Source organism: Abramis brama (genome assembly GCF_963993115.1).
Source record: "Abramis brama genome assembly, chromosome: 19".
NCBI lineage: Eukaryota > Metazoa > Chordata > Actinopteri > Cypriniformes > Leuciscidae > Abramis > Abramis brama.
Window position 1 is genome coordinate 35,277,681 of NC_139981.1, and position 15,016 is coordinate 35,292,696.

Consider the following 15,016-nt stretch of genomic DNA (forward strand, 5'->3'; position numbering starts at 1 on the left):
TCTGTCATCATGTACTCACCCTCATGTGTTCAAATCTTTGTGACTTTTCTTCATCTTTAAAACAGATGGTATTTTGGGAGATGTCTCAGGCTTCCCAACGCTCTTTTATTATGTTCTGTAGAAGAAATAAAGTCATGCGTCTCCACTGAATCTCCAGCTTCCTATTGATTATCTAGACTTTCATAAGCAACCCAAAACTTCTCATAATTACATCAAATGTCTCTAGTGTTGTTTTGTACTATTTCTTTGGCAAAATATCTGTTAAATGAACTACTATGGAAGGTGTGGACAGGCTTGTGTGCCCTCATCACACTACATGAGATTGCAGAAGTGTAGACGAGTGTGTGTGTAGACGAGTGTGTGTGCGCTGCGCGTCTCAGAGCTGTGCGTCTAAAAGCTTTAGACTTTATCAAATCAAATCAAATCAAGTATATTTGTATAGTGCTTTTCACAATACAGATTGTATCAAAGCAGCTTCACAGTATTAAATTAAAATAAAATAATACAACAAGGTTTGTTTCTAGTGGAATATATTGATTGATAGAATAAAATTAAATATCCCCAACTGAGCAAGCCAAAGGCAACAGTGGCAAGGAACCGAAAAAACTCCATCAGGTGACCTAATGGAGAAAAAAAAAAACCTTGGAAGAACCCAGGCTCAGTCGGGGGCCAGTTCTCCTCTGGCATTTATGAACTAGAGGCCGGATTGTAGTTTGAACTGTAAGATTTAACAATATTTTATGAATTGTAAGATTAACAATATTATATGAATGCCTGGCCGAAAAGATGCGTCTTTAATCTAGTTTTAAACTGGGAGAGCGAGTCTGAGCAACGAACCGTATCAGGAAGACTATTCCAGAGTTTCGGAGCCAAATGTGAAAATGCTCTCCCTCCTTTGGTGGATCTGGATATCCTAGGTATGACCAAAAGCCTCAAATTTAGTGATCTTAAAGAGCGCGATGGATTATAGGGCGATAGAAGATCCGTTAAATAGACTGGAGCTAAGCCGTTTAGGGCTTTATAAGTCAGTAGCAATACCTTGTAATTAATACGGAACTTTATAGGTAACCAATGCAGTGATGATAAAATCGGTGTTATATGATCATATTTTCTTGATCTAGTAAGAACTCTAGCAGCAGCATTTTGGACTAACTGTAGCTTGTTTATTGAGGATGCAGGACAACCGGCTAATAAAGCATTACAGTAATCTAGTCTCGAGGTCATGAATGCATGAACTAACTTTTCTGCATCAGAAACTGATAGCATATTACGTAGCTTAGCAATGTTTCTAAGGTGGAAAAAGGCTGTTTTTGTAACATACGAAATATGATTTTCAAAAGACAGGCTACAATCTAGTATAACACCCAGGTCTTTTACTGTAGAGGATAAAGTAACAGGACATCCTACTATGTCAAAGTTGTATTGTGAGAGGTTCTGTGGGCGGTTTTTTGAACCGATAAGTATTACCTCTGTCTTGTCTGGATTTAATAAAAGAAAATTACGCGTCATCCAATCTTTTATATCTTTAACACACTCTGTCAATTTGGATAATTTAGCGTTTTCATCCGGCCGTGATGAAATATATATTTGAGTGTCATCAGCATAACAATGGAAACTAATTCCATGTTTCCTTATAATATTTCCAAGTGGCATCATATATATTGAGAATAATAGAGGGCCTAACACAGATCCCTGCGGCACTCCATAGTTTACTGGAGTTATGATCGATTTTTCTCCATTTAAATAGACAAAATGGTAGCGGTCAGATAAGTATGATCTAAACCAGTCAATCATTACTACTAAACTGTAACGGGATATTTTGTTCGGGTGACGTCTGTTTATTTGTTAGTCTAGCCACGGTGTTAAATAAAAACCTAGGATTGTTTTGGTTATTTTCTATTAGTTTGCGGAGGTGCTCAGCCCTGGCCGCTTTTAGGGCCTTTTTATAACGTGACATACTGTCTTTCCACGCGATTCTAAAGACCTCTAAATTAGTTTGTTTCCATTTACGCTCTAAATTACGGGTTTCTCTCTTTAGAACATGCGTAGTATTATTGTACCATGGTGCTTTCATTTTCTCTCTGACCTTTTTTAATTTAATGGGTGCAACAACATCCAATGTTCTAGAGAGAATGGTGCTCATAGTGCTAGTTAGTTCCTCTAGTTCCTCTGTTTGTTTGGGTTCAGGCAGCAGCTGAGACAGATTAGATAAGCAATTTGAGAAATTATCTATGGTGGATGGAAGGATTGATCTGCCTGGTCGATAACGCGGCGCAGCATGACATATTTCAGCAATACGTAATATGCAAGTTACCAAGTAATGGTCAGTGATATCATCACTTTGTGGAATGATATCTATATCGGTTGGATCGGTTCCATATGATATAATTAAATCGAGTGTGTGATTAAGACGATGAGTTGGTCCGGTGACGTTTTGCTTGACCCCAAAGGAATTTAATAAATCTATAAACGCAGCCCCTAACTTTATCTATTGCAAATGAAGTAGTAAAGGAATTTCCTTGCTGTGTCATAGTAAAATTATATACTTATGAAATATTCATTTTCATTTATTTTAGAGTGCATTTGTTTTACAATATAAAGGCTATTACTGTCTTAGAAATAATATACAATCATTATTATTATATTCTTATTGTTTGGCTTTCTAAAACAGCAGTGTGAATATAATGTAGATTGAGACACTATACATTTATTTATACAGCGCTTTCTACAGTACAGAGTGTTTCACAGCAGCTTTACAGAGAGAGCAGGAGAATACTGCAGCGCTGAGCCAGAGACGGACGCACTCAGAGCTGTCGTATATCACAACTATTCAGTGTTTTTAACCACATAATGTTTATTTTAGGTTTCAGACATTTAAAGGGGCATTCCACCCATAGGAACATTGTTTTTTATTGAAAGTGGGTCATATATGTAATCGAAATGTAAAATAAATTTTGAATTTGGTGCCTTCGTGACCGAGGAAAGACAAAAAATAACTTCAGGACGCATTTGTATGAAAGACAACAACTCCCACAATGCACCACATTGCACAGCTCCGCAAGCCACTCCCACTAATCCAGAACAGCGCATATCTGCATATAAGAGAAATCACTCTTCCATCTACAAGGCTAGCTACCACCAGAGCTTGAAATTCATTTCACACAAAATGTCTAGTTAGTTGGCGAACTCATTAGTGCATTACTCCTCGTTTGTATTTCTTTCGAAAAGGTGAATTATTGCATGGTACCTGGATGTTCAGTCAGAACATATGCGGTGCGAAACTAGGATAGTTCACAACACAAACGTCCGTGTCCTCGTCTGATTCAGAGATTTCGTCCAGGCGAAATTGTCATCGTTGAAATTCTTTGCCGCAGACGGACTCTATCTCTGTGTTCGTAGTTGCATAGTGAGATCACCGGCGCCACCAGTCCGCCCTAATTCGAGCCAGTCTGGGCTCCTCGTCCGCGGCAGGCAGGTCTTCTGCCTCGGCTGCTCTTCGCTATAATGCGGCTTGTAGAGGTAGCCACAAACACCTGATTCAAGCATCAGACTTCCGAAATCCTCTTCTTCTATATCATATTGAGTACTCTCCTCCGCTATTGTCATAACTTTACATCTGTCTCCACAGCGCCTGTTAGCTTAGCTTCAAACAAGATGGAGGATATTGCTTTCAGTTTCAGAGAGTAAAGTCCCACCCACTGATCTGTAATAGGTCTGTAGCGTGAGCGGGTCCCGCCCCTGGGAAAGATTGGAGAGATGAGGAACTAGTGCTTGTAGTCTCAACAGAAATCCCCCCCTCTTACACTTCCTCCGACAATGACGCAAAATGACGAATTCTCTCCCTGAGGCACTCCCTGACGCACTCCCTGACGCTCTCCCTGACGCTCTCCCTGAGGCTCTCCCTGAGGCACTCCCTGACGCTCTCCCTGACGCTCTCCCTGACGCTCTCCCTAACGCTCTCCCTGAGGCACTCCCTGACGCTCTCCCTCACGCTCTCCCTGAGGCTCTCCCTGAGGCTCTCCCTGAGGCTCTCCCTGACGCTCTCCCTGAGGCACTCCCTGACGCTCTCCCTGAGGCTCTCCCTGAGGCTCTCCCTGACGCTCTCCCTGACGCACTCCCTGACGCTCTCCCTGACGCTCTCCCTGACGCACTCCCTGACGCTCTCCCTGAGGCTCTCCCTGAGGCTCTCCCTGAAGCTCTCCCTGAGGCACTCCCTGACGCTCTCCCTGACGCTCTCCCTGAGGCTCTCCCTGACGCTCTCCCTGAGGCTCTCCCTGACGCTCTCCCTGAGGCACTCCCTGACGCTCTCCCTGACGCTCTCCCTGAGGCTCTCCCTGAGGCTCTCCCTGAGGCTCTCCCTGACGCTCTCCCTGACGCACTCCCTGACGCTCTCCCTGACGCTCTCCCTGACGCACTCCCTGACGCTCTCCCTGAGGCTCTCCCTGAGGCTCTCCCTGAAGCTCTCCCTGAGGCACTCCCTGACGCTCTCCCTGACGCTCTCCCTGAGGCTCTCCCTGACGCTCTCCCTGAGGCTCTCCCTGACGCTCTCCCTGAGGCTCTCCCTGACGCTCTCCCTGAGGCTCTCCCTGACGCTCTCCCTGAGGCTCTCCCTGAGGCTCTCCCTGACGCTCTCCCTGACGCTCTCCCTGAGGCTCTCCCTGAGGCACTCCCTGACGCTCTCCCTGAGGCTCTCCCTGAGGCACTCCCTGAGGCACTCCCTGACGCTCTCCCTGACGCTCTCCCTGAGGCTCTCCCTGAGGCACTCCCTGACGTTCTCCCTGAGGCTCTCCCTGACGCTCTCCCTGACGCTCTCCCTGAGGCACTCCCTGAGGCACTCCCTGACGCTCTCCCTGACGCTCTCCCTGAGGCTCTCCCTGAGGCACTCCCTGACGCTCTCCCTGACGCTCTCCCTGACGCTCTCCCTGAGGCACTCCCTGACGCTCTCCCTGAGGCTCTCCCTGAGGCACTCCCTGACGCTCTCCCTGACGCTCTCCCTGACGCTCTCCCTGAGGCTCTCCCTGAGGCTCTCCCTGACGCTCTCCCTGACGCGATACTGTATTAGACAGCTGCATAGTTATAATCTTCTCTCTAATATTATCAATCTTGTAAGTAAAGAAGTTCATAAAGTCATTACTGCTGTGCTGCTTGGATACGTCTGGGCTTGAAGCTTTATTATTCGTTAGTTTAGCCACTGTTTCAAATAAATACCTAGGCTTTTGTTTATTTTCTTCTAATAGGCTCTCCCTGACGCTCTCCCTGACGCACTCCCTGACGCTCTCCCTGAGGCTCTCCCTGAGGCTCTCCCTGACGCACTCCCTGACGCTCTCCCTGACGCTCTCCCTGACGCACTCCCTGAGGCTCTCCCTGACGCTCTCCCTGACGCTCTCCCTGAGGCTCTCCCTGACGCTCTCCGAGGCTCTCCCTGACGCTCTCCCTGAGGCTCTCCCTGACGCTCTCCCTGAGGCACTCCCTGACGCTCTCCCTGACGCTCTCCCTGACGCTCTCCCTGAGGCTCTCCCTGACGCTCTCCCTGACGCTCTCCCTGAGGCTCTCCCTGACGCACTCCCTGACGCTCTCCCTGAGGCTCTCCCTGAGGCTCTCCCTGACGCACTCCCTGACGCTCTCCGAGGCTCTCCCTGACGCTCTCCCTGAGGCTCTCCCTGAGGCTCTCCCTGACGCTCTCCCTGAGGCTCTCCCTGACGCTCTCCCTGAGGCTCTCCCTGAGGCTCTCCCTGACGCTCTCCCTGACGCACTCCCTGAGGCTCTCCCTGACGCTCTCCCTGACGCTCTCCCTGAGGCTCTCCCTGACGCTCTCCGAGGCTCTCCCTGACGCTCTCCGAGGCTCTCCCTGACGCTCTCCCTGAGGCTCTCCCTGACGCTCTCCCTGAGGCACTCCCTGACGCTCTCCCTGACGCTCTCCCTGACGCTCTCCCTGAGGCTCTCCCTGACGCTCTCCCTGAGGCTCTCCCTGAGGCTCTCCCTGAGGCTCTCCCTGACGCTCTCCCTGAGGCACTCCCTGACGCTCTCCCTGACGCTCTCCCTGAGGCTCTCCCTGACGCTCTCCCTGAGGCACTCCCTGACGCTCTCCCTGACGCTCTCCCTGAGGCTCTCCCTGACGCTCTCCCTGACGCTCTCCCTGAGGCTCTCCCTGAGGCTCTCCCTGAGGCACTCCCTGACGCTCTCCCTGACGCTCTCCCTGAGGCTCTCCCTGACGCTCTCCCTGAGGCTCTCCCTGACGCTCTCCCTGACGCGATACTGTATTAGACGGCTGCATAGTTATAATCTTCTCTCTAATATGATCAATCTTGTAAGTAAAGAAGTACATAAAGTCATTACTGCTGTGCTGCTTGGATACGTCTGGGCTTGAAGCTTTATTATTTGTTAGTTTAGCCACTGTTTCAAATAAATACCTAGGCTTTTGTTTATTTTCTTCTAATAGGGTTGAAAAATAAGCAGATCTAGCAGCTTTTAAAGCCTCTCTGTAAGTAATCGAGCTCTCCTTCCATGAGATGCGAAATACCTCTAGTTTTGTTTTCTTCCAGTTTCGCTCCATTTTTGCGCAATATCGAGTTCTTCTAAGCCTTCTGGGATGCTGAGGAGATCAAACTGATCAGGAAGATTATTGATAAAGCAATCTTTAGTGTTAGAATTGATAGTTCTACCATATTCGTAACACGGAGTCGGCTAAGTAAATCACCTTGCGTGATTCTTGTAAATACTCTCCTCCCATGAATACTGCGTCTGAAAGGGAATCTCCAACAATGCGTATGCAATAAGGTCAGCCGCAGAAACATCAAGCATAGCGTCAGTTCTGGCAGATCCCGTTAGTCAAGCTCGCATCAGCTGATCCACGTCTACCTACAGGAATACGAGGCTATCACTGTATTCATATATAAGCTCCTCCAGTATTATCAGCAGCTGTCGGAGCGCATCACCCTCCTCCCTCCCCAGCTCCAGCTAACGCCGAAAGAGGGTTAGCACTGGAGCGAGCTGTTAGTAAATCTGGCCCTAAATATTGTTGGGATATAGGCTACATTAGGAAGGTTACAGCACTGCAGAAAGAGTGAAAGACACACTTTTATTAGACCAACTCTCCCACTTTTCCCACAGTTCACAGTAAAGGTGTTTAAGGTATTAGCATTAGCAGTTTGTCGTTGAGCGGCAGCGTTTCCTGGCGATGAGCGCAGACGAAGCTCTTCCTCGGGTTCTCATGTCTTTATCTCTTATTCTCCATCACAGAAACACCGTCTGAAGACCGGCACAGTTCTCCTGCCATGAGGAACACCGTCTGTTTCCCGCTCTTTTTCTAATCATGGACCCCTCAGAAATGAAAATAAAGAAATGTCCTTCTTTTTCCTTGAATCAAGGACCCAAAAGGATTCCTTAACAAAAGAGTGAGGCCGAACGAGTGTGTGTTAAAGAGTGTGTTTGACTCTGTGTGTGTGTGTGTGTGTGAGTGTGTTTAACACACGGCTGCTGCTGAGCTTCACGGGCCGAACGTCACGAGATCCTCGAACACTGAGAAATGTGGAGCTGAATCACTGCAAACACACACAACCTTTACAAACACCAAAACAAGAAGTGCATGTGTGTGTTTGTATGCAAGTGAGTGTATGAGTGTGTGCGTGTGTGTATATGAGTGTGTTTGTATGCAAGTGAGTGTATGAGTGTGTGCGTGTGTACGAGTGTGTTTGTGTGAGTGTGTTTGTATGCAAGTGAGTGTATGTGTGTGTGTGTTTGTGTGAGTGTATGAGTGTGTGTGTGAGTGTGTGTGTGTATGAGTGAGTATGAGACTGTGTGTGTGTGTGTGTGTGTGTGCCACAAGAGAGCTCAAGGACAGCAGTGTTTCCTGTGTGATCGTCTCTCACTGCTTCATTCCTCTGTTAATAAAGTAATTTGACGCGATGAACTGTCGTCTGCTGATCTCCTCCACTGTGAGTTTCTGGCTGGTGTTTCCCACACGAGTGCAAACAGAAGAAGACCAGAACATGACAAACGCACTGTTAATGATTCTCTTGTCTTTTTACAGTACAGGACTGGCAGCAAGGTTGATTTACAGTACACAAGATCAGTACTGTAAACTGTAAAACAGTACTTTACTGTATTTTTCGTAATGTTTCTGCTTCTGCTGTAATTATACAGTATTGTACTGTAATATCTATATTGATACATTATTGCTAAATATAATTTTCAAATGACTAATAATGATAATATTATATTTATATATGTAGTTATTACAGTATATAAATTTACAGGTAATTAATATTATAATGCAACTTCAGAATAACTGCAAATCAATCCAAACAATGTTTTTGTCAAAAAAAAAAAAATTAATCAATTACACTATTGTGTATTTAGAAAAACATCACAAAAAAACATTTCATTTAGGAACACTGCATGTCCAGTACACCAGCACTTTACAGGTACACCGCTTTTAAAGGGATAGTTAAAGGAACACGCCGACTTTTTGGGACTTCAGCTTATTCGCCGTATCCCCCAGAGTTAGACGAGTCCACACACACCCTTCTAACTCTGTCTGACGCACCCACCGCTAGCCTAGCTTAGCACAAAGACTGGAGGTAAACGGCTCCAGCTAGCATACTGCTCCCAATAAGTGACAAAATAACGCCAACATTTTCTTATTTACATGTTATGATTTGTACGGAGCCCCCCTAGTCCCACAAGATACTTGAAGCCACGAGATGGTTATAATAAATTTTTTGACAAAGTGGGACTAGGGGGGCTCCGTAGATGTGTATAGTCACAGCGTGTACGAATAACAAGGTCACATGAGACACAGTCATCTCCTAACCGTATACTGGGAACTATATTCTCAGAGGGCGAAGCACTGCTACTTCTGCGGAGGGATTAGCGCAGCGCCTGAGAAGCCCCGTGGTGAGGAGCAGAGAGTTCTCAGAGTGTTGCGCTAATCCCTCCGCCCATGTAGCAGAGCCGAGATTGGAGAACCGTGAGAAGAGTTCTGAAGAACTGGCCTGAATATTGAGGAATGCGTCCTGGTGACTGTAAAATATTTCAATGTGGGAAATACAGTAAAGTTGTCCAGAATGAGACCCACGTCATGTGACCAGCAGTAATGGTAATAATGTAATTAGTGTGTCACGTGACCAGCGGTCAATAGCCGCGTTTCCTTCACCCTTCAAACTGAAAAAACACCCAATGGAAACACGTACATTTCGGGAAATCTCCCATATAGCGCTAAAAAGCTTTTACGTTCACATGAGGAGGTTTTTCAGGCAATTCGAAAAAGGAATATTTTGCAAAACTGCAATAGAAACAGTTTTTGCACATTTACAGTCACCCGACGTACGTAAAAGTCACATGATCATTCTTTAAAGAAGGCACGGTATGTTCGGACAGAAGACGAGACTTTATTAGTTCTTTATTAAACTTATAAAAGCTTTAGTATTACGGGAATACTGGATTCTAAACAACAAAGAAATGCCACAGTTTATCAAGAGCTTGAAGCAGAGATGAGGAGAATCTCCCAGAAACTCCTCATATGAGCCGCTCTCAGTGTAAGAGTCTCTCCTGGACATTACTGCTGGATAACACGCGTACGTCTCCTTCCATTAATAGGAATGGCTAGTGCAGCGGCTGAGATATGCATAAACCTGCTAACATCCGTCGCCATGATGTTTGGAATGACTTATTGTGGGAGGAAATAATTACGTTTTAGTCGCATGACATCGGTTCATGGAAACGCCGTCATTTCACAATCGTTTTTTATCGACATTTAGAAAATAAATGTTTTGAGTAAAATAGTTTTGATCAGATCTGTAATCAGGGTCAGTCGAGGCTCAGCAGGACGGGCTCGTGGTCCGTCTCCCTCAGGAAGCGCAGCAGGTCGTCGGGCTTGAGCCCCATGGTGGCGCTGTTGGTCATGGGGTGGAAGTAGAGGCGCTGGTGTGCGCCGTGGGTCAGGTCTCGGTCCAGCACCACCGTCACGCTCCGGGCGGAGTCGCAGAAGAGCGCGAGCGGCGTCACGCAGCCCTGCCGCACCCGCAGCGTCTCCAGCAGCAGAGCCTCGTCCGCCAGCCGCAGGTTCCCCCCGCCGAGGCCCAGACGCCGCGACACCTCGCCCAGGTCCAGCCGCCGGTCGTGCCGCACGCTCAGCAGCCACAGGCTCTTCCTGCGCTTGTCCTTCAGGAACAGGTTCTTGGTGACCGCGCCGCTCAGGTGAGCCACATGAGGCATCATCTCCTCCACCGTAAACACCTAACAACAACAACAACAACAACAACAACAACAACAACTGTAAAAAGGCCACTATCAGGGTTCATTCCAAGGGTCTTACCGTAGTTTCCCTTTCTATATGCGTAATCAGCGCCGCAGAAAAAACGTGCAGGTCAGCGCTCCCGCCCACTGAACCGAGTCTGACCAATCAGGGAAGCGCCACTGAACCGAGTCTGAACCGAGTCTGACCAATCAGGGAAGCGCCACTGAACCGAGTCTGAACCGAGTCTGACCAATCAGGGAAGCGCCACTGAACCGAGTCTGACCAATCAGGGAAGCGCCACTGAACAGAGTCTGACCAATCAGGGAAGCGCCACTGAACCGAGTCTGACCAATCAGGGAAGCGCCACTGAACCGAGTCTGAACCGAGTCTGACCAATCAGGGAAGCGGACGGATGCAAGCTGTAATGTAGCGGTTTATCTTTGCTAAAGTCGTGTGCGTGTCTGTAGAGTAAGTAGCAGTCGGTTTACGTTGTTCTCTACTTTGTTTATGAACGTTTGAATAGCCCCGCGTGTGTAAAAGTTAATGTATGCGAATAGGGCTGGGCGATATATCACATTAATTATCACGGACGTGTCGCCTGCGATAATTAATGCGATATGGCTCAGCTTGTCAGTGAACTACGGCTCTGTGTAGTAAATGCCGCTCCATCTGAAAGCAGGTGATGGCGATTTACTAGTAATCAAGGAACCGGCTTTACTGACGAGATGCGCATAACAATGTCATGCGATATATCGCCCAGCCCTACATGCGAATGACAATACGAACTAGCTCGTAAAGATGTTCGTATGTATATTTACATACTAGTTTCCCCACGGATATCATTGTTATATTTAGAAGACATAATCTAAGTGCCATTCATGATATGGTCTATTTAATATATCTCTCACTTATAAAGCACTCTTTGGGCGCATGCGCACTAATGCGGAGTATCAGCCGACAGTATTAATCATTTCTAGCACTTTTCCATATAATGGCACATTTGTTTTTCCTATTGTACTGTATTAATCATTGTTATTTAATATTCCAAGTGGAGATTACTGTTACTATGTTTATTGTGAATACTATTATTATTTGTTATTGGTGTTTATACTTATCTATTTTTCTTATATCTTTAATTATTTTATAGAAAACCACACACACATGCAAAGCAGAATTTATTTAGTCATTTATTGATCATCTCTGGTGAAAGTCTCTCACCGGACGCCCTGTAGTGGGTCTGTTATCAAATTCAGCTTCTAGCCATCATTTATGGGTTAGTGACGTATAAGGATTTTCGACAGGTCAATTTTAAAATACAAAAAAAAAAATACCTGTTGCAATTGTTCAAACATTAAGGATGTTGTGTACACCTAAATTCATTTAAAAAAATTAATTTAAGTGATTTTGGTGTTTTTTCATCTAGATGAATTGTCCATAGCCTTAAAAAATGTCATGTGGTGCGACCATGATTTATCTTAAAATTAATTAATTTCCTTAACATGCTTAAACATTTTTTTTTATAAGTTCTTAGTAATTGAAGTGTTTAGAAACCAAGTTTTGCATTTCTTTTGAGTTTTTGTAAATAATGATCTTGTTTTTTGTTCTATAATTTCTGAGTTGCCTTCTTAAATCTAGTTAACAGACTTACTTTTCCTGTAAATCACATAAAACTGATATAAATGTTTTAAAAATATAATTTACTAAAGCATACTGTATCAGTGATTCATATTTCAGCCACAGAAATAAGATATTTTATTTTACATTTAATACAGTGATTGCTTTTATTGGTCGCACCACATAAGTGGTCGGTCCAAATGACACAAAGACCTTATATAGTTAAAAATCTATTTAAAGAGATCAATGAACAATACATTTTATACAAAAAAAAAATTGATTTAAACCAGATTTCATACAAATTTCACAGAATTTTCCTGAACATAAACTTTTTTTTTATAAAAATCACATCACAAACACAAGTGCACCATTTCTTTTAACTTGACTTAGAATTTCTTTCTAACAAATAATAATGTTATAGATATAAATTATTTCATAAAATTATTGTATACAGGTAACATTTGGGGTCAATAGTTTAAGTAATTAATACTTTTATTAATCAAGGACACATTGAGTTGATAAAAAGTGACAGTAAAGATATTTAGGCTATAATGTTACTAAAGATTCTATTTCAAATAAATGCTGTTCTTTTGAACTTTCTATTCATCAAATAATCCTGACATATAAAATGTATCACAGTTTCCACAAAAATATGAACATTGATAATAATCAGAAGTGTTTCTTGAGCAGCAAATCATTAGTGACCCTGGATCACAAAAACAGTCACAAGTCGCACAAGATATATTTGTGGCAATAGCCAACAATACATTGTATGGGTCAAAATTATCGATTTTTCTTTTATTCCAAAAATCATTAGGATATTAAATAAAGGTCATGTTTCATATTTTGTAAATGTCCTACCATAAATATATAAAATATTTATTTTTGATGAGTGAATATAGCAATATCGCAAACATAAATGGACAACTTTAAAGGCGATTTTCTCAATGTTTCGATTTTTTTGCACCCTCAGATTCCAGATTTTCAGTTGTATCGGCCAAATATTGTTCTATCTTAACAAACCATACATCAATGGAAAGCTTATTTTTTCTGCTTTCATATGATGTATAAATCTCAATTAAAAAAAAATTGACCCATGTGACTGGTTTTGTGGTCCAGGGTTACATATTAGAATGATTTCTGAAGGATCATGTGACACTGAAGACTGGATTAAAGATGCTGAAGATTAAATTTAGCTTTGATCACAGGAATAAATTACACTTTACTATATGTTCACATAGAAAACAGAATTTTTTCGCTTGGCAGTGGCATCTGGTAAAATAGATTCAAATAGTTTTAAATAAATAAATAGGCAATAATAAATACACTACTAATAAATGCATAATTACTAAACTGAAATTACATGCTCTAATTTTTTGTTGTTGCATTTTTCTCATATTGTACAAAGAGTAAACAAACTTGAAATATATGAAGAAAATATCCCAAATTGCATAAAAATCTATTCCAAATGATACTAAATTAAAGTATTTTTTTGTATATAAACTGTCAATTGAATATAAAAGCATAAAACTGCCAATCTAGGACATATATCTATCATGGAAAACAGTCTGCAGTGGTCGCACCACATGATATTTGGTCGCACCACATGATATTTTCAAATTCATTCAAAATTTACAGGCACAGAATTGGCCACCTAAACAAAACAAGCTAGCTTCCCAAAAAAAGGTCACTATGAAATTTATAATACAAATATATATTTGTAGAAATAACTTTAATATTTTTTTTTTTAGGTCATACCACATGACATCCAAATGTGGCAACTACATACCAACCATTACAGAGGTTTATTTTTTTTTCCAATTTGAGAGAATTACAAACCTGCTTGCTGCTTCCATGGGTCCTTGGTAAATTGGTATATGATGTAACATCCTGTGTTTGAATAGTTTTCAACATAAAAGTCCTAAAATGGTAGTTCCTTGATGGTCACACCACATGGTATTTCATAAAATGGACATCATCGGACAAAGTTTGTTTGTATATTATGAATTTTTTTAAAGGATTACAAAACATTTTGGAAATCATGCCAAATAGTGCAGAAAATAAATTTGAATCAATTCAGAGTAATTTCAAAGACGTTTTCAAAACAGAAGTTATGGCCGGACGGTCGCACCACATGATGTTTTGACACTTTAAATAACAAAAATTAGTTTTTTTGATGAGTTAAAGTGAGTACATACATGGGAGAGGTACTTCAAATATGCAGTATCTTTTTATGCATTTAAACCCGTTTTTGCCTGAAAAAATGCAATCGGACAGAAAATTTAGGCGTCACGTCATTGACCCTTATACAACAACAACAACAACAGAGCATCTTAATGCTGATAATATCCTTCTTACAGTCATCAGATTACAGTTTGTGTGGTTATATACTTGATGAGTCATACATACCAACTCATATACTAAGTTGATTGAGATGAGAAGGTAACGTTAAAGTCTATTAAATATTATGACTTCAGTCGAAATGATGAGATGAAGTCTAATTTGTGACATACCAAGTTGTAATTCCAAGTTGTTAGATTAAACAGTCGAAATGTACTTTTTTTATGCCTTTTTTACTTCATATGTCATATTTGACTTAGTTATGCCATATTTTCGAATTTATTTTCTTTTTACGTCCTAATTTTGACTTTTCATAAGACTTAAGTCATAATTTTGAATTATGTCCTTATTATGATTTCCAAAAGCATGTTTTTTCCGCCTTGTGTGGCGGATTCGTCCCTCACACACGTGTCATTGAAACCCTTCCGTGTTAGCTCGGGTTATATTAGCTCGGGTTATATTCCCACCTCTGGGTGCTCGACGCAGGTCGTGTCGATGTTCAGACGCTTGAGAAACTCTTCCAGCTCTTTCCTCAGATCAGAGTCGGACGCCATCGTGACTTTAACAGCTTCAACTCACGATTCACGAACAGAATGTTTATGGTTTACAGCAGACGAGGGCTGTGATTGGTCCAGTCTCACACCAAACTACTGTGATTGGTCAGGAGCTACCGGTGTTGAGCAAAGGAACATCGACTTGTTTATTAAAACCCTTTATCGGGCGAAGAACTATATTTGGTAACTTAATCGACCGTTCATAATGGCGTTTGCATGTCTCTCCGTGAGCTCGTAAAAGCACAATAGCACATGGATTTCTCCCAGCCAA

At 42.9% G+C, this 15,016-nt stretch overlaps 1 protein-coding gene across 1 annotated transcript; it reads right to left on the bottom strand.

Annotated features, from left to right (window-relative positions):
* Positions 1-8,254: 8,254 nt before the first annotated feature.
* LOC311069380 (prolyl-tRNA synthetase associated domain-containing protein 1-like) lies at positions 8,255-14,795 on the bottom strand. Its single transcript, XM_084092486.1, has 2 exons — positions 14,659-14,795; positions 8,255-10,236 (listed from the first exon to the last, which is right to left on the bottom strand). Exons 1-2 carry the CDS (start codon positions 14,743-14,745, stop codon positions 9,808-9,810), a joined length of 516 nt encoding a protein of 171 aa, XP_083948612.1. The 5' UTR covers positions 14,746-14,795; the 3' UTR covers positions 8,255-9,807.
* Between the last annotated feature and the right edge of the window lie 221 nt (positions 14,796-15,016).

Excerpts from the sequence above, each read along its gene's own strand:
- LOC311069380 (XM_084092486.1), bottom strand. The coding sequence starts at position 14,745 with ATGGCGTCCGACTCTGATCTGAGGAAAGAGCTGGAAGAGTTTCTCAAG. Across the intron at positions 10,237-14,658 it reads CCTGCGTCGAGCACCCAGAG|GTGTTTACGGTGGAGGAGAT; the intron begins GTGGGAATATAA and ends TGTTGTTGTTAG.